At 44.0% G+C, this 26,091-nt stretch overlaps 1 protein-coding gene across 1 annotated transcript; it reads right to left on the bottom strand.

Moving 5' to 3' along the window:
• On the bottom strand, positions 1-26,091 carry LOC128354426 (methyl-CpG-binding domain protein 5-like). Its single transcript, XM_053314667.1, has 9 exons — positions 25,902-26,091; positions 21,714-21,816; positions 15,788-15,959; positions 12,862-15,261; positions 5,406-5,623; positions 4,168-5,313; positions 3,210-3,283; positions 1,040-1,115; positions 1-307 (listed from the first exon to the last, which is right to left on the bottom strand). The coding sequence occupies exons 1-9, from the start codon at positions 26,012-26,014 to the stop codon at positions 254-256; spliced, it is 4,356 nt and encodes a 1,451-aa protein (XP_053170642.1). The 5' UTR covers positions 26,015-26,091; the 3' UTR covers positions 1-253.

Below are 26,091 nucleotides of genomic sequence, written 5' to 3'. Positions count from 1 at the left end.
TTTTTCCTTTCTCTTTTATATCTTCTTCTTCTTCTTCTACAGTTAAAACTGTAATCGGTGATTGGATGTTTGTTTTTTATCCAGCACCGTCCTGTGGTGGTCAGTCATTTTTAAAGTCAACGTTGATATCATGGAACAATCCGATGATGTACCACTTAAAGTCCGTATATGTGTGTAGCACCTGTTAGAGAGCTCAGAACGAAGTCTCCGAAAAGGCTTTTGAGGAAACGTTCTTGGGCCGACACATTCAATGTTATCTGGATATCTTCCTCCTCTTAGGCTTGGGGAGCTTCATCTGACGATCTCTCTACGTGACGGTGGAAAGAAAGAGAGAAATGTTAAGGTGATTTTAGGAAGCTTTAAAACAATACTTTATGAAGGAGGTCAGGCTGCTCAATTAATCGATTTAGGGGCCAAATGATCTCAAAACTAATAAAATCGAGGGGAAACGATTTTTAATAATAATAATGAGATAGCGCTCAATAACAAAGGTTTTATTTTGAAAAGCTTAGACAGGAAGCCACAGGAAGCCGCTGCAGCTCCATTAGTTTAACAGAAGCTGAAACACACGGCGAAATGTTTTAACTCTAAATGAAAGTGCAGAGTTTCCAGCCTGCATCAGACAATGTATTTTATTTTGAAAAGCTTAGACAGGAAGTTGCTGCAGCTCCGTTATAGTTTGACAGAAGCTGAAACACACGGTGAAATGTTTTAACTGTAAATAAAAGTGCTGAGTTCACTGACTAATTATTAAAAACCAGGAAGTGATGTGTGTGAACTGTCGTCATGGTAACCAGCTCAGCTCTAATATCTCTGCACATGTTCTGGTGTGTGTTGCGTTAAGTGGCAGATAAAAAGCTGCTGATGGAGAGAAAATGAATTAAGCTGAATGTCCAATAAATGCAGCATGTTTCTAAAAGGTAAAAAAAAAAATCGTTTTAATAATCGTGATTTTAGTTTCGACCCAAATAATCGTGATTATGATTTTTTTTTTTTCCGTAATCGAGCAGCCCTAGAGAAGGAGGTGTAGATTACTCACTGTGCCCGACATTTTATCCAGCTCGCTCATGGCCTCGTGGATAGCAGCTTCCAAGTGATTATTCAGTTTCCCCGGTCTGTCGAGACACAACATTTACATTTTACCTCATTGACATTTTGAAAGCAGGGATTCGAGTGTTTCGCCAACGACAATGGGCTCTTTCTAAAACCAAAGATACACGAGCTAAAGCAGAGGGTGTCAAACTCATTTTCATTCAAGGGCCACAAACAGCCCAATTTCATCTCATGTGGGCCGGACCATTAAAAAGAAGGAAGGAAGGAAGGAAGAAAGGAAGGAAGGAAGGAAGGAAGGAAGGGAAGAAGGGAGGAAGGAAGGAAGGGAGGAAGGAAGGACAAATTGAAGGAAGGTGGGAAGGAAAGAGAAGGAGAAGAAAGGAAAGACAGGTGGAAGGAAGGAAAGAATAAAAGTGAGGAGGGAAGAAAGAAAAGAATGGAAAGGTTGGAAAAAAGGACAGGAAGGAAAGATGAAAGGGAGGAAGGAATGAAGGAAGGAAAGGTGGAAGGAAGGAAAAGAATACAGGAAGGAAAGATGGAAGGAATGGAGGAAGGACAGATGGAAGGAAGGGAGCAAGGAAGGAAAAAAAGACAGGAAGCAAAGATGACAGGGAGGAAGGAATGGAGGAAGGAAAGGTGGAAGGAAGGAAAAGAATACAGGAAGGAAAGATGGAAGGAAGGGAGGAAGGACAAATGGAAAGAAGGAAGGAAGGAAGGAAGGAAGGGAGGAAGGATAAATGGAAGGAAGGAAGGAAGGAAGGAATGAAGGGAGGAAGGACAAATGGAAGGAAGGAAGGGGAAAAAAGACAGGATGGAAAGTGGGCCGTGTTGGACCCCTCAGCGGGCCGGTTCTGGCCCACGGGCCGCATGTTTGACACCCCTGGCCTAAGCAGTTTTGTACTTATTATTTATTGTTTTTTAAATCCACTTTGTTGCTGCAATACTGTAAATTTCTCCAATGTGGGACTAATAAAAGGAATATCGTATCTTATGTCATCTACATGAGTCATTAGTTGGTGAGGATTGTCAGTTTTTCCCCCTTGGACACAGCACTGAGATGGCATAACCAACAAATACATATTTAAAAAACCCTGTTAGAGGATTCTGCAGTTGATTAGAAACATTGAAAAAGTCAGTTTTAACCAATTCAAGAACTGTTTTATCTTAAATATCTTGCAGAGAGCCGAAAAAGGAGTTGTCATGAAAGTCAACTCTGAGTCTTGAAATAAGAAATGTACTTTTTTCAATCTCTGTCTGAAGTTAAGAGGTAAGTTTTTCAAAAAAATGAAGGAAAGAAATGAGCAAGGAGGGAGGGAGGAAGGAAGGAAGGAGAAGAGGGAGGGAGGAAGGAAGGAAGGAAAGAAAGAAAGGAGGAAGGAAGGAAGGAAAGGAGTAAGGAGGGAGGGAGGAAGGAAGGAAGGAAGGAAAGAAAGAAAGATAGAAAGGAGGAATGGAGGAAGGAAGGAAAGGAGGGAGGAAGGAAGGAAGGAAGGAAAGAAAGAAAGGAGGAATGGAGGGAGGAAGGAAAGGAGGAAGGAAGGAAGGAAAGGAGGAAGGACGGGAGGGAGGGAGGGAGGGAAGAAGGAAGGAAGGAAGAAAGAAAGAAAGAAAGAAAGAAAGAAAGGAAGGAAAGGAGGAAGGAAGGAAGGAAAGGAGGAAGGAAGGAAGGAAAGGAGGAAGGAAGGAAGGAAAGGAGGAGGGACGGGAGGGAGGGAAGAAGGAAGGAAGGAAGAAAGAAAGAAATTGAGAAAGAAAGAAAGAAAGAAAGAAAGAAAGGAGGAAGGAAGGAAGGAAAGGAGGAAGGAAGGAAGGAAGGAAGGAAGGAAGGACGTGAGGAAAGAAGTATGGAAGGAGAAGGGAGCAAAGAAAGAGGGGAGGAGGGGAAGAACAAAGGAAAAATGAAAGTCTAGAAATGAGAAATCTACTTTTTTCAATCTCTATCTGAAGTTAAGAGGTACTTTAAAAAAAAAATAAAAAAAATCAACTATTTCGAGGAGTAAATCTAACCGCTGTTATCGCTGTGAACTGGAAAGCTAGACGGGTGTAGCAAGAGTGACTCAGGGAGGGTCAATAAAATCAATATGAGTCACACAGACACAGTACGGACACGTCACTCTGGTTTGAGTTGCAATCACACGATAAGCAGCTTTACTTACTTCAGGCCTCTTTTGGCGGCTCGGTCAAGTGCCTCCAAGTCATGAGTTAGTGTTTTTAGTTTCTCTGGTTCGACCTGGAGGGACACAAGAGAAGCAGCCAGTAAGAAACATTAAAAAAAAGTCTTTAGGTTTTATCCTCAATATCTCCCAGAAAGCTGATAAAAAGAGATGTCGTTAAAGTCTAGAAATGAGAAATCTACTTTTTTCAACCTGTGTCTGAAGTTAAGAGGTAGGTTTTTCAAAAAAAATGAAGGAAAGAAATGAGCAAGGAGGGAGGGAGGAAGGAAGGAAGGAAGGAAAGGAGTAAGAAAGGGAGGGAGGGAGGGAGGAAGGAAGGAAAGGAGTAAGGAGGGAGGGAGGGAGGAAGGAGAGGAGGAAGGAAGGAAGGAAAGGAGTAAGAAAGGAGGGAGGGAGGAAGGAAGGAAGGAAAGGAGTAAGGAGGGAGGGAGGGAGGGAGGGAGGAAGGAAGGGAGGGAGGAAGGAAGGAAGGAAGGAAGGAACGAGAGGAGGAAGGAATGAATGAAGGAAAGGAGGAAAGGAGTAAAGAGGGTGGGAGGAAGGAGGAAGGAAGGAAGGACACAAGAGAAAACATATGAGTGCTATCGCCAAAAAACACGATGCTGAATTAGGTTGCTGGCGGACAAAAAGGAGCTTTTTCTCCCCTCATCTGACTTTTTAGTTTTACAGTAAATTTCCATCTGGGAGCAACTTAGTTAAAGTTAAATACAACTTATTCCATCATCTTAACTTCCTGGCAAGCGACTGTCTTACTCTGGAATATAATTATCTGCAATCTAAAGCTCTACAAAACTGTGAATCTGGTTTTATAGGGCACATTTCTGGCTGTGAGTTTGTTAAGTCTAGCAGGCGCTGAAACCTGCTGCCGCTCTCTTATTTAGTCTGAAAACACGAGTTGGCAGGTGAAACAATGACAGGTGGTCACAGTTTGGTGGCTCACCTTGGCCTGCTCCCGCAGCTGCATAGCAGCGCTGTGCACTTGTTCGTCCCCGGCCAGCTTGGCAGGCCAGGGTGGGAAGCCCTTCAGCTGGCCCCAGACTCCCAGCTCGCCCATGTTCCATCTGTCCAAGGGCCTGGACCGGTAGTGGAGCAGCTCCGAGGAGGGAGAGTCGGGCTGCCGCAGGTCCTCCTCGCTGCTCAGGCTCTTTGTGTCCGAGGGGCTGGGGGCCATACCGTTGAAGTGGCCGTTGTAGTGGCTGTAGTCTTTGGCTGTGGCCAGAGGTCCCTCCAGGCTGGTGGAGGAGCTGGGCGACTGGTCGTCCCCCGTTAGCTCCTGCCGCGGGGGGCCGAGGACTTCTCCGTAACCCCGGGTGGTGAAGTGCGGCGTGGCGCCGTTAATGTGGGCGCAACGCTCCACCGTCTGCTCCAGACGCTCCTTGTAGTTGGCGGGCGTCCGGCTGCAGTTGTTAAAGCGATAGCCGTCATCGAGGAAAGCCTTCCCGTGAGCCATAGCCAGGCTGTGGTCGTTGGAGCCCTCGGCGGGGCAGGGAGGGGCGGGGGCTAAGCTGGCGGGCCGCTCCATGCAGGGACTACTCCTCACCTGCGTGGAGCACTCCAGAAACTCCTCGCCACCCCAGGCGCTGTTGTTGCTGTGAGCGTCGAAGCCTCCGCCGTGCTGCGTCTCCCCGTCCCACTGCCCCCTGGGAGTCCCGCGTCCAGGTGAACGGAAGTAGTCGTTGGCCTCGGGGCCGTCCGGCGTTCTCTTCCCCGGATCCATGTTCTTCTGACCTCGTCCCAGTCTCGCCTGCCTCGGTCTGGGTTGCTGCGGTAACACCTCCACTTCTGGGTGCCCGTGCAGGACGGCGCTGACCGCTTGGGGGAGGTTGACCGGCTCCCCTATCGAGGCTGTGAAGGCACTCATGGCGCTGAGAGCGGGCACCGGGCTCGCCTGTGTGGTCCCGCTCACTGTGGTTGTTATGGTAACGTGCATGCCCTTGTTGGCGGCGTCCACCACGGCTCTGTAGATGGCGTCCACCGACTCCGGGCCTCTGCCGGGACCCCTGTCGGAGCCAGGCGTACCTGCTCTTAGCCCCTCGCCTTGGGGCTGCTGCCCCTCTCCGAACTGGTGGTGTGGCAACATCCCCTGCTGCAGACACAACACAGTCACACATTTGAGTTTCTTTTTATACATTTAATGCAAAAAAAAAAAGCCCAAAACGTGACTCATCATCATCCCACCTGGTAGTTCTGGTAGAGGCAGGCCATGGAGCCGGCGTTAGCGTTGCTGTCTGTGTACGGCGGGTTGTCAGAGAACTGCTGCTGGCCCTGGTAGGCCGGGTGCGAGGACACGCTCTGCTGCATGCCCTGGTGGACCTGCTGCTGGTACATCTGACCTCCGCCGGGGTTGACGTGAGGCTGCAGGCCGCCCATGCTGCAGCCGAGGGACGAGGGGTTTCCTAGCGTGAATGAAAAAGGGGCGAAAAAGATAAATCGTGTGTGAAAATCAGTGTGGATTTAAACTGGGCCGATGAGAGAAGGAGATAGGTAAGAATAGGCTGTTTTAAACTATTCTTACCTGTTTAAATAATACAGAAATTGAACTAAATTCATATAATATTGGGATCTGGGAAGTGGCTCATTAGGAGAGATGGCCAACACTTGAATTAGTGTGAATGCTCCTTTTATGAATAAATGCCTAAGCCAGAGGTGTCAAACTCATTTGCATTCAAGGGCCACAGACAGACCAATTTGATCTCATGTGGGCCGGATCATTAAAAAGATGGAAGGAAAGAAGGAAGGAAGGAAGGAAATAAGGAAATAAGAAGGGAAGGAAGGAAAGACAGGCAAAAGGAAGGAGGGAAGAAAGGTAGGAAAGAGAGATAGTGAAGGACGGACAGACAGAAGGAAGGAACGGAGAAAGGAAGAAAGGAAGGAAGGGCAGATGGAAGGAAGGAAGGAAGGAAGGAAGGAAGGGGGAAAGGAAAGAAGGAAGGGAGGACGGACGGAGGAAAGAAGGAAAGAAGGAAGGAAGGAAGGAAGTAAAGTGGGCTGGATTGGACCCCTTGGCGGGCTGGTTCTGGCCCACAGGCCGCATGTTTGACACCCCTGGCCTAAGCAGTTTCTATCTCCTCTCTGAGTTTGTTCGATCTTGAGTTATATAGTCTCTTTTTTTTTACTCATTCACACACCCATACACTACAAACTGAAACTGACATACACGGTTAGTTTATTTAAATAAAAAGTCATGCATGCTCTCCATATGTTGTCCTACCTTTGAGCCAAGTTGGGACAATATCAATAAATAATTTAATGAACTTCTAAGTGAGGAAGTAGCTGGTGAAAATGTGCAAATTACTCATGTTAGACTCTTTATTCCAATGGATGAAGAGTAAGATGCATATTTAATCACAATTTGGACACACTTATTATTTTTTTAAACATGAATACTGAGCACATCTTTAGCACAGGATGATTTTAGTTTGATCTTTATCTCATCTGCAGGTTGTAGCTCGAGGCTAGGCTGAGTAGTTGTGTCATTTTGGGGAAAAGTAGTAACAGATTGTACCCGATATTGGCAGACATGACTTTTGTGGTAAATCTGCACTTCCAGCTGCATTTGTATTGAGGTTTTTGAAAGTGGTTTACTGTAAGAAAAGAAAAAGTAAATCTATTTGGGTGGTTTTTGTTACTTTGGGTCAATGTTTGTGGTTTAATCAAATTTAAAAGGGTTAAAATATGAAAATAAACATGAATAACTTGCATCCAGCATCAAATTTCTGCTTTTAATCCATTTTGAGAGAATATATTAGGAGGATTGTGGCAAAAATGTCTAAGTGGTGTAACCGTAAAAACAGTAAATAGTCAATAAAACAGCATATCAACTAGTTTGGCATGATCTTACATTATAACTTTTATATTAAATAAAGCTAATGGAATACTATTGTTCTAAATATTACATTTCATCTGGAGAATCATGGAGATCAGGAAACAGCTCTTTTTCTTTCTTTCTCTCCTTTTCCAACTTCCTGTTCTTTCTTTCTCTTCTTCCTTCTCTTTCTTTCTTTGTCTTTCTTCCTTTCTAGGGTGGATATCACTATCATTCTTTTGTGGTTACACCATTTGACATTTTCAGGAGTATTCAGTCTTACTTTTGGGTTAAAAAATGGTGCAAATGTCATTTCAAATGATATAAAACCAACAAAAATACTAAATGTTCATCTGTAGAATCATTATCATTATTTTGATGCTGCTTTTAAAACAATTTTTTAACATATTTTTGACTTGCTCATCTTTGCCAACCCTTATTTGTCACTGTCACCCTCTGTACTGTTCATGCAGTTTATGTAAATCTTTCCTCCGCAGAACAGTTGACTGTAATTTATACCTTTTCCAATTAACTAAAGCCACGAGAAAAGAAAAGGAGAAAAAAAAGAAATCAATGGCAAGTGTTTCTCTAAAGAGGCTTTCACAATTACACACAATAAAAAAAAAAGAAAAAGTTGCACATTAACAATCTGTTGCACCCCCAAAACTAACAGACGGACACGCTGCCAGACGCTCAGCGCGGGCACACACACACACACACACACACACACACACACACACACACACACACAGACTTGTTAGCAGAGCCAGGACGACGTGAACATGAAGAATAGATATATTTATACACATATAGATGGAGGCCGCAGATGTATCAATGAATCAAGGGAGAGCCTGGCAGCAATGTTACGCAGACAAAGCCGAAGCAAATACAAAATCTCCGAGGCCTGACGCTGTGTTTAGAGTGCGCGCGCGCGCGTGTGTGTGTGTGTGTGTGTGTGTGTGTGTGTGTGTGTGTGTGTGTGTGTGTGTGTGTGTGTGTGTGTGTGTGTGTGTGTGTGTGTGTGTGTGTGTGTGTGTGTGTGTGTGTGTGTGTGTGTGTGTGTGGACGAGTGGTGACTGGAGCAGCTGGTGCGATGCTACGTAGCTGAAGGGCAGCTGTGTGTGTTCTCCATTTTTTTCCCCTCCTCTCTTCTTTCTCTCTCTCTCCTCTCTAACACCAAGAGCCACGACTCGGCCAACCCCTCCACCCCCCCCTCTACATCCACTCCCCCTCTTTTTTTTCTTCCTCCCCCCACATCCTCCACTCCTGCTATGATATAGTGACGGCTGTTGCCGGGGGAGGTTGCCATAGGAACCGAGTGATGATTGGTGGTGCTGTCCGCTGCCAGGAAGCTTGTTGGGGTGAGGAGGGTGTGAGTGTGGGTGTGGGTGTGTGTGTGTGTGTGTGTGTGTATGGGGGGGGGGGGGGGTGGGGGAGGGTGGAGGGGGAAGAGAAGGAGGAGGGTCAAAATGAACTTTGGGGTATTTGTTGATGGCAGTAGTGGAGGAGGGGGCAGCAGGGCGGAGGAGGGGGCAGCATTGGGGTTGTTCAAAGCTCACTCGCTGTCTAGAAACAGATGGTTAGGGGCTAATGCTAAGAAGCCACTGACGAGGCCACTTTCAAAGAGCTTTCATTGCTCTTAAGATGCCCGACTTGTCATCCAAATTAGCTTCAAGTAGGGGGGGGGGGGGGGGGGGGGTTTACGCAGCTACTCAGAGACGTAACATCTGCCATTTGGTGACAAAATATTCTTTTATCCCCCCGAGAGTCTCCCCAGTGCTTATGTGCTTTTCCATCTGAGGAGCTGAGGCGGTCATCTGTGAGATTCTTGCTGGTTTTTCTTGTATAATTTATTATTTTATTTATATAAAATGCATAATGCTGACATCACACACGCCTGTTGATTACACAGACATGGCGAGTAAGTAGTGGTAGTAGCTTTAATGGATTATAAATGGTAGCAAAAGCAGAATAAAGTGGTGCAAGATTGCTAAACATGGTCAAATAAAGCAGGTTTTAGTCAAAGCTCTTTGAAAATGAAATATGTAGTGCATTAAAAACATGCATGTCAGGCCTTAATCTTCAATATTCAATCGATTCTGGTGGAAAAAAACATATCATCTACAATGAAAATCCACCAGTTACACACAGGAATCAATAGATTTTCTACCTATCAGCTAGATGATTGATCTCATGTGGAGGAGAGAGTGTGAGATCTCAGTGTCAGCTGTGTTTAGTCACATGTTGCCTCCAAGACCGAGGGAGCTTAAATGTAATTATTAGTCACATATTACATTATTGTTCTAATTATGCTGAAAAGTGGCAGAAAACAAAGAGAGCACAAGTACAAAAAAAGGAGCTTGCATAATTTAAACAAACATAACAAGCAACAGGAGGCGGCAACAGGTTGCAGCTCGTCCATATGGTGCTGAGTCACACGTGCCTGCATGTTGATTCAGAGAACACAAAACAGCAGCTTCGGCAGCATCGATCTCTACTCTGCCTTTAAACGTGTAAGGGTCAGTGTTAAATAAGAGTCTGTCTTAAAGAATAGATTTAAAAGGCAGCATCAGGTTTGTTAAAAGTGGATTATATTTATTCCACATTTATTTTCCTGTATATATAAAATCAGATTTTTATGGGGGGAAAAAACTGATTACACCAATTGGACACTGGGTTGCATCACATCTCTGACCCATAAAACTTTAACTAATATAAATTAAAAGTGGCAAAAGTATGAAAAGTATAGTTTCTGTTCAAATTTTCACCATTGTCATCCCAGAAAGACGACACGCTTGTTTCTAGAGTCACTATGAAGATATCACGGTTACACCAGTTGACATTTTCAGGAGCATTCAAGTCTTACTTTTGGGTTAAAAAATGGTTCAAATCTCATTTCAAATCACATAAAACCAACAAACATTACACCAATTGGACGCTGGGTTGCATCACATCGCTGCTGACCCATAAAACTTGAACCAATATAAATTCAAAGTGCTCAAATTTTCACCATTGTCATCCCAGAAAGACGACACGCTTGTTTCTAGAGTCACTATTAGAGCTGGGCAATATAGCGATATTATATCCATTTCGTGATATGAGACATGACTCTAGATATCATCTTAGATTTTGGATATGGTAGTATCGTGATGTGGCATCAGACTTGTCTTTTCCTGCTTTTAAAAGGCTGCATTACTGTAATATGATGTCATTTTCTGATTGTTCTAGCTCTAGCTTGTGTTACATTTTACCTTTCACCCACTTTGTCATTAGATCCACATCACCAATTATTACTTACTAGACATTTCATATAGTGTAAATATTCTGTGAACTCATCAAGAATCATCTCTACGTTATTATTGCAATATCGATATCGAGGTAAACGGTCAAAAATATCGTGATACTTGATTTTGTCCATATCGCCCAGTCCTCGTCATTATGAAGATACCAGTTGACATTTTCAGGAGCATTCAAGTCTTACTTTTGGTTAAGAATTGGTACAAATGTCATTTCAACACAAAATATACATTTTAACAAACCTGATGCTGCTTTTTAAACTATTTTAAAACATATTTTTTGAATTGTTCATCTTGCCAAACCTTATTTATCACTCATCAATAAACGTTTAACCTGTGAAAATTCAAGCTAAGTCATCCCAGGAAAAACTACACGCTTGTTTCTGGAGTCGCTATGAAGATATCAACATTTCCAAATATCAAAACTACCAATTTTTTGACACATTTCATACTTCCTCTTCCCACCACTGGCGATAAACGTCAAGGACCACCTGAATTTCAATGACTTTAACCTGAGAGAAAATATACAGAATAAACTGGACTCCTTCCTGCCGATAAGGACAGGTGGCCAGCAGCAGACAACGATGATGCTATCTCTGTTATAAAACACACACACACACACACACACACACACACACACACACACACACACACACACACACACACACACACACACACACACACACACACACACACACACACACACACACACACACACACACACACAGAATACATAAAACTCATCGTCCAGTCCCAGAATAAAGAAAAAAAAGTAACGTCTCTCACACACACACACACACAAAGTTATTCATATACACACAAACAAACACACACACACACACACACACTGTAATACACACAGTCATTCAAACAAACACACACACACACACACACACAGAAGCCTAAACCCTCATCAAAGGCTTCACTCTGGTCTCTATTCAGGGTCCATCGTTACTATAGCGACCGGCTAGCCGAGGAGAAGCTCTTTTTAGGATCGGGCCCTATCTGGGGCTGCTTCTGCGCTACCCCCCACACCCCACCCCCCACCCCCCCTCCCCTTTTAAAAAAGCGTGATGCAGGATCCCAATTTCCATCTTCTTACACCATTGACTGATGCGAGCACACAAATAAAACAAAAGAGAAACACTGGCTGACTGACAATTAGCCGCCGTGGCATCCAATAGATGAAGAAGAAGAAGAAGGGGGGGGGGGGGCTTTGCTCATTAGCTCGGAGATACTGGAGGAGCCTGACTGTCTAGGGCTCGGGGCCTATCACCTAAATCCTTTTTTTGGTTTTAGCTCATAAGCGTAGAAACCGCATCTTCATCCAGCCGCTAGTATATCATGAGGAAAGAAGGAGGAAGAGGAGGAAGAGGAAAGAGAGGTGCATGTATACTCGTTAACTTCACGAGACATCAACGCCATCCTGTCTAATGTCACCAATAATCACTTTTAAGATTATTTTTGACAATTATGCTGAGTTATTCCAGAAGCTGCTGAGCTTTTAAATCTACTAAATGGGTTTTTTGTCTTTTTCTTTAATGATCTGAGGAGCTTTTAGCCTCTTATTTCTTTTATTGCACTTTGAAAACAATCAATAAGTCTGAGACAGTGAGTGTAACGCTAGTCAAAACAATGACTGTAATCACCATTACGCTCTCATTATAAAAAATAAATGGAATTATTTAACCACAATCCAAAATGTCAGAAATATGTCTTGTGTAGAAAATAAAGAGATAAAGGGAATAAATTGGTTCTTTAACGAGTGATTTAACAACATTTGTGGTAATTTATCCATTTTAAGAGTCATGAATAGATAAGATAATAGATAAAATAGATTAATAGGATCATCTTTGCCTTTCTTCACTGAGGAGAAACACTTGTTTGGACTTGCAATAACTCATTTTGAGTTTAAATATGATACCGAAATTGACAAAAACAACATTTAATGAACCAATTTATATTGAATACTATAATTTTATCATCATAGCTGCTAATTTACTGAAAGGTTTTTTGGATTTTTATGGCTATTAGAAACTCTGCCAGCTGGTTTCTGACCCAAATCATCAGCTCACTGTAAAAAAAAAAAAGTCTAAAACCAATCAGTCAATTGTTTTAAGGTCTCCTACTATAACTCTTAAATTATGTTATGTGTTAGTAATTTGATTTGTGAAAGCAGGACTGGACTTTTTGTGAATGAAAGTCGCACACAAACGAAGCGAAACGTGCAGCGTTATGTGGCAATTTTAGGGGGTGTGAAAGGTTCAGGTCAAATTTGTTGGATGTGACTTTCAACACTCATCTGAGCAAAGCTAAGAGAGAAAAGTCAGAGTTTTAGGATAAAGATACAAAGAAATGTCTATATATCTCAGTTTCAACACATAAAATAAACTCAGCTCCATTGTTTCTCACACCTAGCACCCAATAATTGGTGATTAATTGGTATGAAAGGTCGATTTTGATGACTTAAGACACTAAAATCAGCCGTTTCTATGACAGCAGCTGACATATTGGACGGTTAAAGACGTCTCACCTGTGTCAGAGATGCTTCCATCTCCGCCTCCGTGTGGCATCACTACCATGTTAGTCCGTCCTATACTATGAAGGAGGTTCTGCTGTGAGGGGTGGGGGCCAGAATGGGACAGCGGTGGGGGGTTAGTGTTGGGGCGTCCCAGCGGCATGCCGTCAGGGCCGACCAGTCCACCGCCGGGCCCCATAGGCCCACAGTTACTCATGGCCGAGGCCTGCATCTGGGCCATCATGTCGGGGAACTGGCCTGGACGAGAGCCCAGGTGGCCCCCGGAGGTGTCCAAGTTCTGGCAGTGCTGCATGGGGTCGCTGGGGCCCCGCAGCCTTTGCTGGGTGAGGAGGTTCTGCTGGGGGCCTCCGGGGACCATGGATGCGGTGTCACTGTAGTGCAGCTGCGCAGCTCCTTGAGGACCGGACCCCGGGCCGGGGCTGAGGCCGGGGCGATGGCTGCTCCCCGCCATGTTGTGGGAGCTCTGGCAGCTCATGGACTGGAGGAGCTGGGCCATGGAGGTGTTCGGGGGGAGGTTTCCGAGTCGGCCCACTTTCCGCAGCTGCTCGGTGGCGCTGGGACCCGGCATGTGGGGTCCTCCCATGCCCGGTTTGTTCAGCATGTAGACCATGTTGTTGCCGTTGTCGTGGTTTACCGAGGCGCCGCCTGACGACTGCTTGCGTTTGCGCAGCGGGTCTCTCTGCTGCGCCATCAGCTTGTCTCTCAGCGCCGCCCGGCCGCTCTGACCTTCAGGAGTGTTAAGCAGCATGGTGGAGTTTGGCGGGAGCATGGGGTTTAAAGTGCTGTGCCCCTCCATGCCTCGAGAGCTGCTCATAGAGCCAGGGTGCCCGCCGCCCCCTCCGTTACCTCCACCACCTGCCCCCATGCCTGCCATACCAACACCACCACCAGCCATGCCAGCAGTGCTGTTGCCAACAGCGCTGAGTTTGTTTTGATTTGCTAGCTGTGCTTTGGCTGCCGCTGACAGGAGACTGCTGGCGGGGAAGGAAGCAGCATTCTGTTGGTTGAGGATCTGGTTGAGGGGCATCCCCAGGAGTCCTGGGTGGCCCTTCTGGGAAGCGCTGGGGGTGGCCATAGAGGATGACGAGGAGGAGGAGGAAGAGGTGGGCGAGTACATGGGGTTGGTGTGCTGCTGGGCGCCAATCGAGTTTCCCATCCCGGACAGCAGCTGGGAGTCTTTGTACTGGTGATGCGGGTCAGTTTTGTTGGTGGAGGGGCTGGAGGGCATGGCCGGCCTGGGAGACCCCATGGCCGACCTCGGGGAACGAGGGGGGACCTTCATGGTGCCACACGGGACCTGGTGCCCTGAGGGCATTGCAAAGTTCCCGTGGTCAGAGGAGGTGGAGGATGAGCGTGAACGATGGGGGGAGGTCTCCATCCTCCCATGGGCGGGTCCAACCATGTGGACAGGGGAGGTGACGGGGGAGGGGGACATGGAGGAAGCCGGACCGCCCTGTTGAGTCCTTTGAACGTGGCCGCCATGCCCCACAGGCCCAGGCTTCACTGTGGGTAAAGGTAAGTTGCTTGGCAAGGGAACGATGGCGGGTGGGGGTATGTTTACATTCATCACTGGTACCTGAGAGTGGATATTAGGCTGGAAGTTGGAGGGGTTGGGGGCGTTGGCCGGGGACTGGCTGACAGGCTTGCTGGGGATGGGGTCCAGGATGCCTAGGGGGTCTTTTTCAGACATCAGTTGCCTTTTCTGCAGGGCACAGGATGGTGGTATGGATGGAGGGGGAGGTACAGGATGCACAGGGGGCTGCGTTTTATGGTGGAAGGGGGCACGGGGCATTTCCATACCAGGGGGGAAGTTCCCCCGCGGCATGTTCATGTTCATGACAGGGCTTTTGGCAGTGGCCGTGGGGGAGAGGGGCGTGCTAGTCCTCCCTGTCATGGCGCAGGATAGCTGGCCCGCGGGGGAGCCGTGGAGCATCACGCTGGGTGGGGAAAGAGGCGTCCTCGAGTTCCCGTGGATGGAGGCTGAGCCGGGACTGCCGGCTCCTGGAAACCCACAAGGATTGGTCCTTTGAAAGCCCTCGGGGCTGCCCAGAGTGTCCGTGCTGGGTGACTGCGAGCCATCTCCGTACAGCTTAGCACTGGATGGAGGTGGGCTCAGCATGCTACCGTACCCCGCCCGGTAAGGGGATTTGGGGCCTGGCTCCCCACTGGCCAGCCTCTGAGGCCTGGTGTACCCAGAGTAGAGCTCTGGCTGCTGGGCTCCACCCATCTCCTGGGGCGGATACAGCCGCTGCTGCTGCTGCTGGTGTCCAGCTGCCATCATCATCTTGAAAGGATTCTTGCAGTCCGGGCCGACAGCGTTGGGCAGACCGTCGTGGGGTTTAGTCCTTATTGCCCGTTGAGTTGTGGAATGCGCTGCGACCACAGACGACGTACCTTCAGGTTAAAATCAATAAAAACACCAAATGTGAGGCGGCTAAGTCACTCATATCTACAGCAGTGTTTTTAAATCCTTGTGCTGGATGTTTCCCTTCTTCCAAAACCCCTGATTCAAATGATCTGCTCATCATCAAGCTCTGCTGAAGCCTGATAATGACACGCTGATTTGAATCAGGTGTGTTGGTGCAAGGAAACATCCAAAACACGCAGGTCTAGGATTAGAAAACACAGTGGTTTGATCTCTAGAAAAATATTTGAGCACATAAGAGGAAAAAAACTTTAAGCCTCAAAGCAATCAGACAAGGTTTTTGAAAGCAGGCATGAAAATCTAAAATCTACAATAACTTTTTATGTAGTTGATTCAAATATATTTCAATAAAATATTACCAATATTCGACTGGCTGCTGTTAAAAAGCTACAGCAGGTAGAACGAGCACCAGAAACCAGCTTCCATCTAAATATCCATACAACAGGAATGCAACATTTGTTTTTATAGCGTCAGGATTTTAGATTATACTCGTACCTCCCCCTGGACTGGTCAGCGTGAGCGGCGGGTGCGTCTCCATGCTCCGGTGCAACGTGGCCACGGCCAGAAGCTTCCTCTTGTGAATGCAGAGCTTGGTGACATCTTCGTCTGCTTTCACATCCTCCGCTGTCCTCTGCTTGACAGCCGCCCCGGGGTCGAAGTTGAACACCTGAGGAACAAAAAACGGGAGGCGGTTTGTGACTGGAAAATGTGCAATAAATAAAAAGCGACAGTGTAATAGTTTCCTCTGAATTTCAGCTTTAGAAGATAAGATTCTTGAGACGATGTGGATCCAAAACGGAGGTATTGGGCTGTCACACTCATTTTTAGTTCAAGGGACACATACAGCCCCATTTCCCAAGTTTCTTTCTCAGGTTATTTTACAAAGAAGCTGCTTGACTACATTCAGAGAGCAGAGTTTTAGGTTATAACACCACTACTATCACACAATATCATGTCCTATTTTCCCTAAGACATTAAAATATAACATAGCAATAATTATTCAAATGTATTTTATTGAAACTATAACATAACAATCTTATTAAAACTATCAATTAAACAAAAAGCCAAACATTTGTAGCATCTATACAAAAAGTATACATAATATAATATTTTCATTTTTGTGCATTTTGGGTCTCTTTTGGGAAAAGTCAAATTTCACAGCAAAAGACAAGTGGGTCAAATTTGACCCCAAAACAATATTTAAGGGTTAAATTGAAGCCACATTTCTTTAAATATCAAGAGGAAACTTCTGAAGCAACAGAAATATTTGAAGTATTTTTCTGTAATATTCATACTTTACAAAGTTATCCAAGTGGGGCCGAATTGGACCCCTTGGTGGGCACGTTCTGACCCATGGGCCACATGTTTGACATCGCTAAGTGTAACCACAAAAGAATGATAAATATTAAATATTTTATCCACATACAATGTATTTAAGTGGACTTATAAAAGTAATCACTTCATTTTAAAACATCAAATGAAAAGAAGCTTTATTGGAGTATTTCTACATTTACATTTTAAAGCATTTTGTTAATATTGAGCAGGACAAATCCCAAAAACCTCACACTTATTCTCCTGTATATAAATCAGATTTTTATGAAAAAAATACTGATTACACCAATTGACACTGAGTTGCATCACATCATTGACCCATAAACGACCTCAGCAGCTCAGAGTAATAATTTGGGTTTGATGGGAGTTTAAATCTGCTGTATTATAATGTAAATATCAGAGCGGAGAAGTCAAAGTTTCCCCTCGATGAGACAATATCAGCCTGTTTAATGTGCTGATCCGACAGACACGGAGGACAAATTTAGCATGGAGATGGATAATCGGTTGGATTACTGCGTGTAATGTGATGCAGTAGACATTTTGGTCCTTCAAGTGGTCATCCTCAATTTATTTCATACATTTTAAGAATAAGGAACGTGTGTGTGGAACATGTGGAGAGGTTTGGTGAACTTTATATAGACCAGGGGGGTCAAACTCATTTTCATTCAAGGGCCACACACAGACCAATTTGATCTCATGTGGGCCGGATCATTAAAAAGATGGAGGGAAGGAAGGAAGGAAATAAGAAGGAAAGGTAGGAAAGACAGACAAAAAGAAAGGAGGGAAGAAAGGTAGGAAGGACATACCGAAGAAACAAAAAAAGGAAGGTAGGAAGGACAGATGGAAGAAACGGAGGAAGAAAGGAAGGAAGGAAGGACAGATGGAAGAAATGGAGGAAGGAAGGAAGGAAGGAAGGAAGGAAGGGAGGAAGGAGAGATAAAAGAAATGGAGGAAGGAAAGAAGGAAGGACAGATGGAAGGAATGATGGACAGAAAGAAGAAAGGAAGGACAGATGGAAGAAACGGAGGAAGAAAGGAAGGACAGATGGAAGAAATGGAGGAAGGAAGGAAGGAAGGAAGGAAGGACAGATGGAAGAAATGGAGGAAGGAAGGAAGGAAGGAAGGAAGGAAGGAAGGAAGGAAGGAAGGAAGGAAGGAAGGACAGACAAAAAGAAAGAGGGAAGAAAGGTAGGAAGGACACACAGAAGAAATGAAAAAAGGAAGGTAGGAAGGACAGATGGAAGAAACGGAGGAAGGAAGGAAGGAAGGACAGATGGAAGAAACGGAGGAAGGAAGGAAGGACAGATGGAAGAAATGGAGGAAGGAAGGAAGGAAGGAAGGACAGATGGAAGAAATGGAGGAAGGAAAGAAGGAAGGACAGATGGAAGGAAGGATGGACAGAAAGAAGAAAGGAAGGACAGATGGAAGAAATGGAGGAAGGAAGGAAGGAAGGAAGGAAGGAAGGACAGATGGAAGAAATGGAGGAAGGAAAGAAGGAAGGACAGATGGAAGGAAGGATGGACAGAAAGAAGAAAGGAAGGAAAGAAGGAAGGACAGATGGAAGAAAGGAAGGAAGGAAAAGAACACAGGAAGGAAAGTGGGCCAGATTGCATCCCTCGGTGGGCCGGTTCTGGCCCACGGGCCGCATGTTTGACACCACTGCTTTAGACATTTTCATATATTTTTCTACACTCTCTTGACCACGGCGGCTAATGAACTCCATTGAATGAATTCAAGCTGACTCCGTGAAGGACAAAAAGTACAAAACGTCTTTACAGCTACCTCTAAAAGCTGACAGAGGTGACTTATTTGATACTGAAGGAGATCACATTAACTACAAGCCTGTCAAGAAGTCCATTTTCACCTTTGTTTGACCACTTCCTCTCCTCCTCCTCTCTTTTTCTTCCCTCTATCCCAGAGGTGTCAAACTCATTTTCATTCAAGGGCCACATACAGACCAATTTGATCTCATGTGGGCCAGATCATTAAAAAGATGGAAGGAAAGAAGGAAGGAAGGAAGGAAGGAAGGAAGGAAGGAAGGAAGGAAGGAAGGAAATAAGGAAATAAGGAAATAAGGGAAGGAAGGTAAGACAGGCAAAAGGAAGGAGGGAAGAAAGGTAGGAAAGAGAGATAGTGAAGGACGGACAGACAGAAGGAAGGAACAGAGAAAGGAAGAAAGGAAGGAAGGGCAGATGGAAGGGCAGATGGAAGGAAGGAAGGAAGGAAGGAAGGAAGGAAGGAAGGAAATAAGAAGGGAAGGAAGGTAGGACAGGCAAAAGGAAGGAGGGAAGAAAGGTAGGAAAGAGAGATAGTGAAGGAAGGACAGACAGAAGGAAGGAATGGAGAAAGGAAGGAAGGGCAGATGGAATGAAGGAAGGAATGATAGAAGGAAGGAAGGGGGGGAAAGGAAAGAAGGAAGGAAGGACGGACGGACGGAGGAAAGAAGGAAGGGGTGAAAGGAAGGAGGGAAGGAAGGAATGATAGAAGGAAGGAAGGGGGGAAAGGAAAGAAGGAAGGAAGGACGGACGGAGGAAAGAACAAAGGGGGGAAAGGAAGGAAGGAAGGATGGACGGAGGAAAGAAGGAAAGGTGGAAAGGAATGAAGGAAGGAAGAAAGGAAGGAAGTAAAGTGGGCCGAATTGGACCCCTTAGGGGGGGCCTGTTCTGACCCACGGGCCGCATGTTTGACACCCCTGCTCTATCCCTTCTCCCCGCCTCTGTAGCTGCGGTCAAATATGTCACACTTGTAATGAGTCCTATTTTGAAGCAGAGACACATCAAGAGCTGATTGTTGCTGCTCTACATTTATAATCAAGTATCTGGCGAGACTTCTTCTCAGTGACTTGCAGGAAAAGTTAAAGCTCTGAGCTACTACCTAAAGAAACAAGCAGTGAAACAGCATTTTATTATATTATATTAAATGATATGAGGATATAGGATCGTACAATATCACGTCTTTACATCTCTGAACCCTCGTGTTGTCCTCCTGGGTCAAACTGACCCCGTCTAATTCTTCTTTCCTCCCTTCCTTCCGTCTGTATTTCCTCCATCCCCCTTTGTTCCCTCCTTCCTTCCTTCTTTCCTCCCTCTCTCCTTTCCTTCCTTCCCTTCCTTCTTTCCTCCCTCCCTTCTTCTCTCTTTCCTGTCATTCTTTCCTACCTTTCTTCCTTCTTTCCTTTCCTCCCTTCTTCCTTCTTTCTTTCCTGTCCTTCTTTCCTTTCCTCCCTTCTTTCTTCTTTCCTCCCTCCCTCCTCCCTTCTTTCCTCCCTCCTTTCCTTCCTTCTTCCCTCCTTTCCTTCCTTCTTCCTTCCTTCTTCCTTCCTCCCTCCTTTCCTTTCTCCTTTCCTTCCTCCCTCCCTTCCTTCTTTCCTCCCTCCCTCCTTCTCTCTTTCTTTCCTGTCCTTCTTTCCTACCTTTCTTCCTTCTTTTCCTTTCCTCCCTTCTTCCTTCCTTCCTTCCTCCCTCCCTCCCTCCCTCCCTCCCTTCTTTCCTCCCTCCTTTCCTTCCTTCTTTCTTCCTTCCTCCCTCCCTCCCTCCTTTCCTTCCTTCTTTCCTTTCTTCTTCCTTCCCTCCTTTCCTTCCTTCTTCCTCCCTCGAGGACAACAGGAGGGTTAAAACACTAAATGTTAAAAGTCTTCTCCTTACAAGTGTGGCTTTTTTAATGTTACACTGATTTCAACCAAAAGCAGGAAACTAAACCCCCCAAAAAAAATAAAAAATAAGTTTAATAGGATTTAATTATATTCAAAAATGTCAAAATTAACAATCTATAAAATGATAAGAGGTGTGTCAAATGTCACGAATCATCCAATATCGACCCAAACCAAACTTTTCTCCCTAAATGTGACTCATGATCTACAAAAACGGAAATAAAATACATCTTTTTTTTTTGTATTTGTGCAGCTGATACATAACACAGCTGATGCAAATGACCTATTTTTACATTTGAGAGCTTCAAAAACACCTAAAAACACATTTCTGCTAGGTGTAGCTTTCCTAATGTGACCCAGAATAAACTAAATTGGCAATAAAACGCATATTTTTATAGGTGAAAATGGACAAATTTTACCTGTTTATTAAAATAAATCCAAAAATCAGCATTTAAACATCGCAGGGGTGTCAAACATGTGGCCTGTGGGCCAGAACCGGCCCACCGAGGGGTCCAATTCGGCCCACTTTCCTTCCTGTCTTTTTTTCCTTCCTTCCTTCCATCTTTCCTTCCTCTATTTTTTTCCTTCCTTCCACCTTTCCTTCCTTCATTCCTTCCTCCCTGTCATCTTTCCTTCCTCTCTTTTTTCCTTCCTTCCTTCCTTCCTTGCTCCCTTCCTTCCATCTTTCTTTCCTTCATTCCTTCCTCCCTTTCATCTTTCCTTCCTGTCCTTTTTTCCCAACCTTTCCATTCTTTTCTTTCTTCCCTCCTCACTTTTATTCTTTCCTTCCTTCCACCTGTCTTTCCTTTCTTCTCCTTCTCTTTCCTTCCCACCTTCCTTCCATTTGTCCTTCCTTCCTTCCTTCCTTCCATTTGTCCTCCCTCCCTCCCTCCCTCTCTCCCTCCCTCCCTCCCTCCCTTCCTTCCTTCCTTCCTTTTAATGGTCCAGCTATTGGGCTATTTGTGGCCCTTGACTGAAAATGAGTTTGACACCTCTGTCCTATAGAATACACTCTGACAGCTTCATTAAGGATTAATTAATAACTGATGGGAGAATTTATGAACTAACTACTAAATATAATAATACACTGAAGTTCAACACAATCCCTTCCCCAAACTAGACCGAATCGTCTGCTGCGGTGGTGCATTTTAAACGACAGATACTTCACGACGACGATGATGATGATCCTTTCGAGGGTGCACAAATATACCAACTGTTTTTTTTTTTTTATAGTCTGGATACAGCTCGCTCCGTGTTCAGCTGTAATTTTTTCAGAATAGCAGCATTTCAGTGTAATTTGCGGATAGAGACTTCCACCATAATCTCTAATTAGGGTGTTTTATGGTGCACGGTTAAGTCTGCACCCGGCTGCTGCTGCTGCTGCTGTTTTTAAATGAATCAAGGATGAATTAAATTAATAAATAAATAAATAAAAAATTACCTTGTGGAGGATGAGTGGGCACTCCAGGCCGCATTTGCAGGTTCCATCTGTCAGCAGGTAGGTCTTCACCTGCTCCAAGCTGGACAGCACCGAGCCACTGGGACTGCACACAGGGAGAGCAAACACACACAAATATGAGATAAAGCTGGTGATGCACAACATGAATACTCCTTTTTTGTCATATTATATGCTGCAGCACTCATTCGCACTTCCTAAAATGGGCTTTTGAATATCATTTAATATTTTTTTTAGGGGGCTAAAGCTCCTGAACTCTAATATTTTTTGCATTAAACTGAATATTTTTATGCAGGAATAGCACAAAAGGTTTAATGCTTTCCCCCCGCTGTTACTTCTCAGAAAAGAGGAAGAAAAAAAAAAGAGAAACCAAGACGCTCTGAAATGCTCCACTGACAGACGTACAAATTATTTTTTTTAGGTGGGTTAGCAGCTCCTCGAGGCTGGGTTTTTTTTTTTACAGGCTTGCAACCATGAAATCAAACAGTAAAAATCCTTCACCTTTATAGCGCTACATCAGAGGAATTATTTAAATCACCACCCATCTGAATTTAAACATTTAAAAAAAAGAAAATATTATCAGCAGCTATGAGGAAGGATGAGCTCGTAACATATTGGATAGTAAATTTAATATATCATAAAAAGGCAAAAGTTGTCCAGTTTATCAGAAAAAACAATAAATCACCAAAACTCATCATTAATGGATACTTCTTGAATAAATACTGCTTTAATATTTAACTCTACAGCTGGAAAAATGACCTAATTAATCCAGTTTTTCATCCTTTTGTTGATGTTGGCAAGTATACCAAACATTAAGATTAAGACATATGACTCAATGATGTCTTTTTGTGTCCATGTGGGTTTTAAATATACTTAAATACACTGTAGGAGGATAAAATATTTAATATTTAATCATTCTTTTGTGGTTACACCATTTGACATTTTCAGGAGCATTCAGTCTTACTTAGTTAAAAAAATGGTGCAAATGTCATTTTAAATTATATAAAACCAACAAAAGTACATTTTAACAAACCTGATGCTGCTTTTAAAACAATTTTTTTTAACATATTTTTGAATTGCTCATCTTTGCCAACCCTTTTTTGTCACTGATATAACGGTGTAACTAGGGCTGCTCGATTATGGAAAGAATCATAATCACGATTATTTGGGTCAAAATTGAAATCACGATTATTAAAACGATTTTTTTTTAAATTTAGAAACATGCTGCATTTATTGAACATTTCTTAAAACATTTCACCGTGTGTTTCAGTTTCTGTCAAACTAATGGAGCTGCAGCAGCTTCCGGTCTAAGCTTTTCAAAATAAAACCTTTGTTATTGAGCACTATCTCTTTATTATTAAAAATCGTTTCCCCTCGATTTTATTATTCTTGAAATCATTCGGCCCCTAAATCTTAATCACGATCAAATTTCCATTAATTGAGCAGCCTTAGGTATAACATTAATATTCTCATTTTTATTTTAACTAGTTTATATCTAAAAAAGCTGTTAATATGAGGTACACTGAAGCAGTAAGGTAAAAAATTAAGAGTGTGATTGGGAGGTCACAGCTGCAGTAGAGCTGAGAGACAGAGGAGAAGTGGGGGGGTGGGGGGGGGGGCTTTTCTGTTCGAGAAGGTCGGCAAAAACCATGAAAAATATCTCCACGAATGAATAAAGAACAGCGTGTACCGTCGGGCCGTCTCTCTATCAAACATACACACTGATGAGTCGACAAAACAACCGGCGACTGAGTCATCCGTCACTGCTGCTGCTGCTGTATAAAAAAAATACTCACACTGTGGAGTATCTACAGTCGAACATCCCTGAGGCAAAACGCACAGCTTCAATTTAAAAAAAAAAGGAAATACAAGATAGAAAATACGAGTGTGTGCTGAGAGTATTTGGGGGGGTTGGATGGGGGGGGTGGGGGGGTTGGAGGGGGTGCACGGTCACTGAAGTAGACAGGATTCTTTCCAAGACCCAAAATAAACTTGACACCAGCCGACTGCTTTAGTGCTTTAGTGCTTTAGTTCATTGTGGCTGGTAAACTCACACATGTTGGGGAGGTCAACTCACTAACTCCCAAAAAACTGCTTACAGGATCCAACCCATTAGACACAACTCAGGTTTTTGTACGTTAATGACTTCTTATACAGTCAAAATCAACCAGAAAGGGTCATTTATTGCATCCACAGCTTACAATTTACCTCTATGAAGGGATTTTATTACACCTGGTAGATGTGGAGTTTGAGAGTTAAGGGAATAAACATGACTCCACACTTTGAGCATCATCTCCTGTCGAGCCAATCAATGAGAGAAATTCAGCCTATGTCAGGGGTGTCAAACATGTGGCCCGTGGGCCAGAACCGGCCCGCCGAGGCGTCCACTTCGGCCCACTTTCCTTCCTGTCTTTTTTCCCTTCCTTCCTTCCTTCCATCTTTCCTTCCTCCCTTCCATCTTTCCTTCCTCCCTTCCTTCCATCTGTCCTTCCTCCCTTCCATCTGTCCTTCCTGTCTTTTTTTCCTTCCTTCCTTCCATCTGTACTTCCTCCCTTCCTTCCATCTTTCCTTCATGTATGCTTTTCCTTCCTTCCACCTTTCCTTCCTTCCTCCCTTTCATCTTTCCTTCCTGTCCTTTTTTCCAACCTTTCTATGCTTTTCTTTCTTCCCTCCTCACTTTTATTCTTTCCTTCCTTCCTTCCACCTGTCTTTCCTTTCTTCTCCTTCTCTTTCCTTCCCACCTTCCTTCCGTTTGTCCTTCCTTCCTTCCTTCCTTCCTTCCTTTTAATGGTACGGCCCACATGAGATCAAATTGGGCTGTTTGTGGCCCTTGAATGAAAATGACTTTGACACCTCTGGTCTAATTAGTTCAAAATGAAGCTAAACTGATCATTTATTGAGGAAATGTCAAACCAATGCCTGTTTCCAGCTTACCAGATGTGAGATTAGTATCTTTTCCCGATTTAAAATCAATGTAAAAGCAAATATTTGTTTAAGTTTGATTGTATTTTGGCATTACTGTTAGACGAAATGAGCAATTTGAGGATACTAAAATAGATACAAAGTCATTAAGTATACTTAAAAAAAAAATCTAAACACATTGCTTATTTTTCCCAGTTTAATTTGCTTCATTGGCAACGACTGGTATTCAGACGCGGCGCTGCCAAAAACTTTGCCAGAAGCCAGTTTTTCTAGGTCAAAACTCTGCTTTAGTTGCAATGATTTTTGAAATTAGTGCTGAGATGATTCGTCAGTCAGTTGAAGTTGTTTTAGTCGGTTATAAAGGGTGCATTTTTCCACTATTTTCTGAACTTTAACACCCAAAAATGTACATCCATAATGAGAATAGATCAGTTTCTCTAGGTCAATACTCGGCTTCAGTTGCACCGTTTTTTTTAATAATTTGTACTTAGATGATTGTTGAATAGTTAGGACAATTTTTCACCATTTTATAACTTTTACAGACGAAAAAATGTACATCCATACTGAAAAAAGATCAGTTTTTGTAGGTCAAAACTCGGCTTCATCACCAGCAAATCAAGAAACTAATCAAACTCACCCCAAATAAAAATTGATTTGTTTTTCTGATTACTTTCCCCACAGATTTACCCTCACATATTAAGGCTGCTCAATTAATCGAAATGTGATCGTGATTACGATTTAGGGGCCAAACGATCTCAAAACTAATAAAATCGTGGGGGAAACGATTTTTAATAATAATAATGAGATAGCGCTCAATAACAAAGGTTTTATTTTGAAAAGCTTAGACAGGAAGCTGCCGCAGCGCCGTTAGCATAGAAGCTGAAACACAGTGAAATGTTTTAACTGTAAGTAAAAGTGCAGAGTTTCCAGCCTGCGTCAGATGATGCTGAGTTTACTGACTAATTATTAAAAACCAGGAAGTGATGTGTGTGAACTGTCGTCATGGTAACCAGCTCAGCTCTAATATCTCTGCTCATTTTCTGCTGTGTGTTGCGTGAAGTGGCAGATAAAAGGCTGCTGCTTGGAGAGAAAATGAATTAAGCCGAATGTCCAATAAATGCAGCATGTTTCTAAAGTTAAAAAAAAAAATCGTTTTAATAATCGTGATATCAATTTTGACCCAAATAATCGTGATTATGATCGAGCAGCCCTATCACATACCTCTAAAAATTTTAATGACTCCCCTCTTACCTTATGTATATGACCCCTCCTCCTTGCTCCGCCTTGCGCTGCCAGCCAATGGGGACCTGGACAGGGACGGCCTGCCTCTCATCTCCCGCCTCACAGTCCTTTCCGCCATTCATTGCTCCACCACTGGTTTTACGCTCGACACCTCAGAGGTATATTTATCAGACATCAACGACCAGCAGCGTCTCCGCGA

This window comes from Scomber japonicus, chromosome 24 (assembly GCF_027409825.1).
Source record: "Scomber japonicus isolate fScoJap1 chromosome 24, fScoJap1.pri, whole genome shotgun sequence".
Lineage (NCBI taxonomy): Eukaryota > Metazoa > Chordata > Actinopteri > Scombriformes > Scombridae > Scomber > Scomber japonicus.
Note: the sequence above shows the minus strand (reverse complement) of the source record. Positions and strands in the feature narration are given on the sequence as shown.

Bases quoted from the DNA above. Each gene is read 5' to 3' on its own strand.
- LOC128354426 (XM_053314667.1), bottom strand. From the start codon at position 26,014: ATGAATGGCGGAAAGGACTGTGAGGCGGGAGATGAGAGGCAGGCCGTC. The intron at 21,817-25,901 runs GTAAGAGGGGAG...CCCTGTGTGCAG, and splicing joins GGAGGGGTCATATACATAAG to TCCCAGTGGCTCGGTGCTGT. The intron at 1,116-3,209 runs GTAAGTAAAGCT...GTGTCTCGACAG, and splicing joins GCCGCCAAAAGAGGCCTGAA to ACCGGGGAAACTGAATAATC.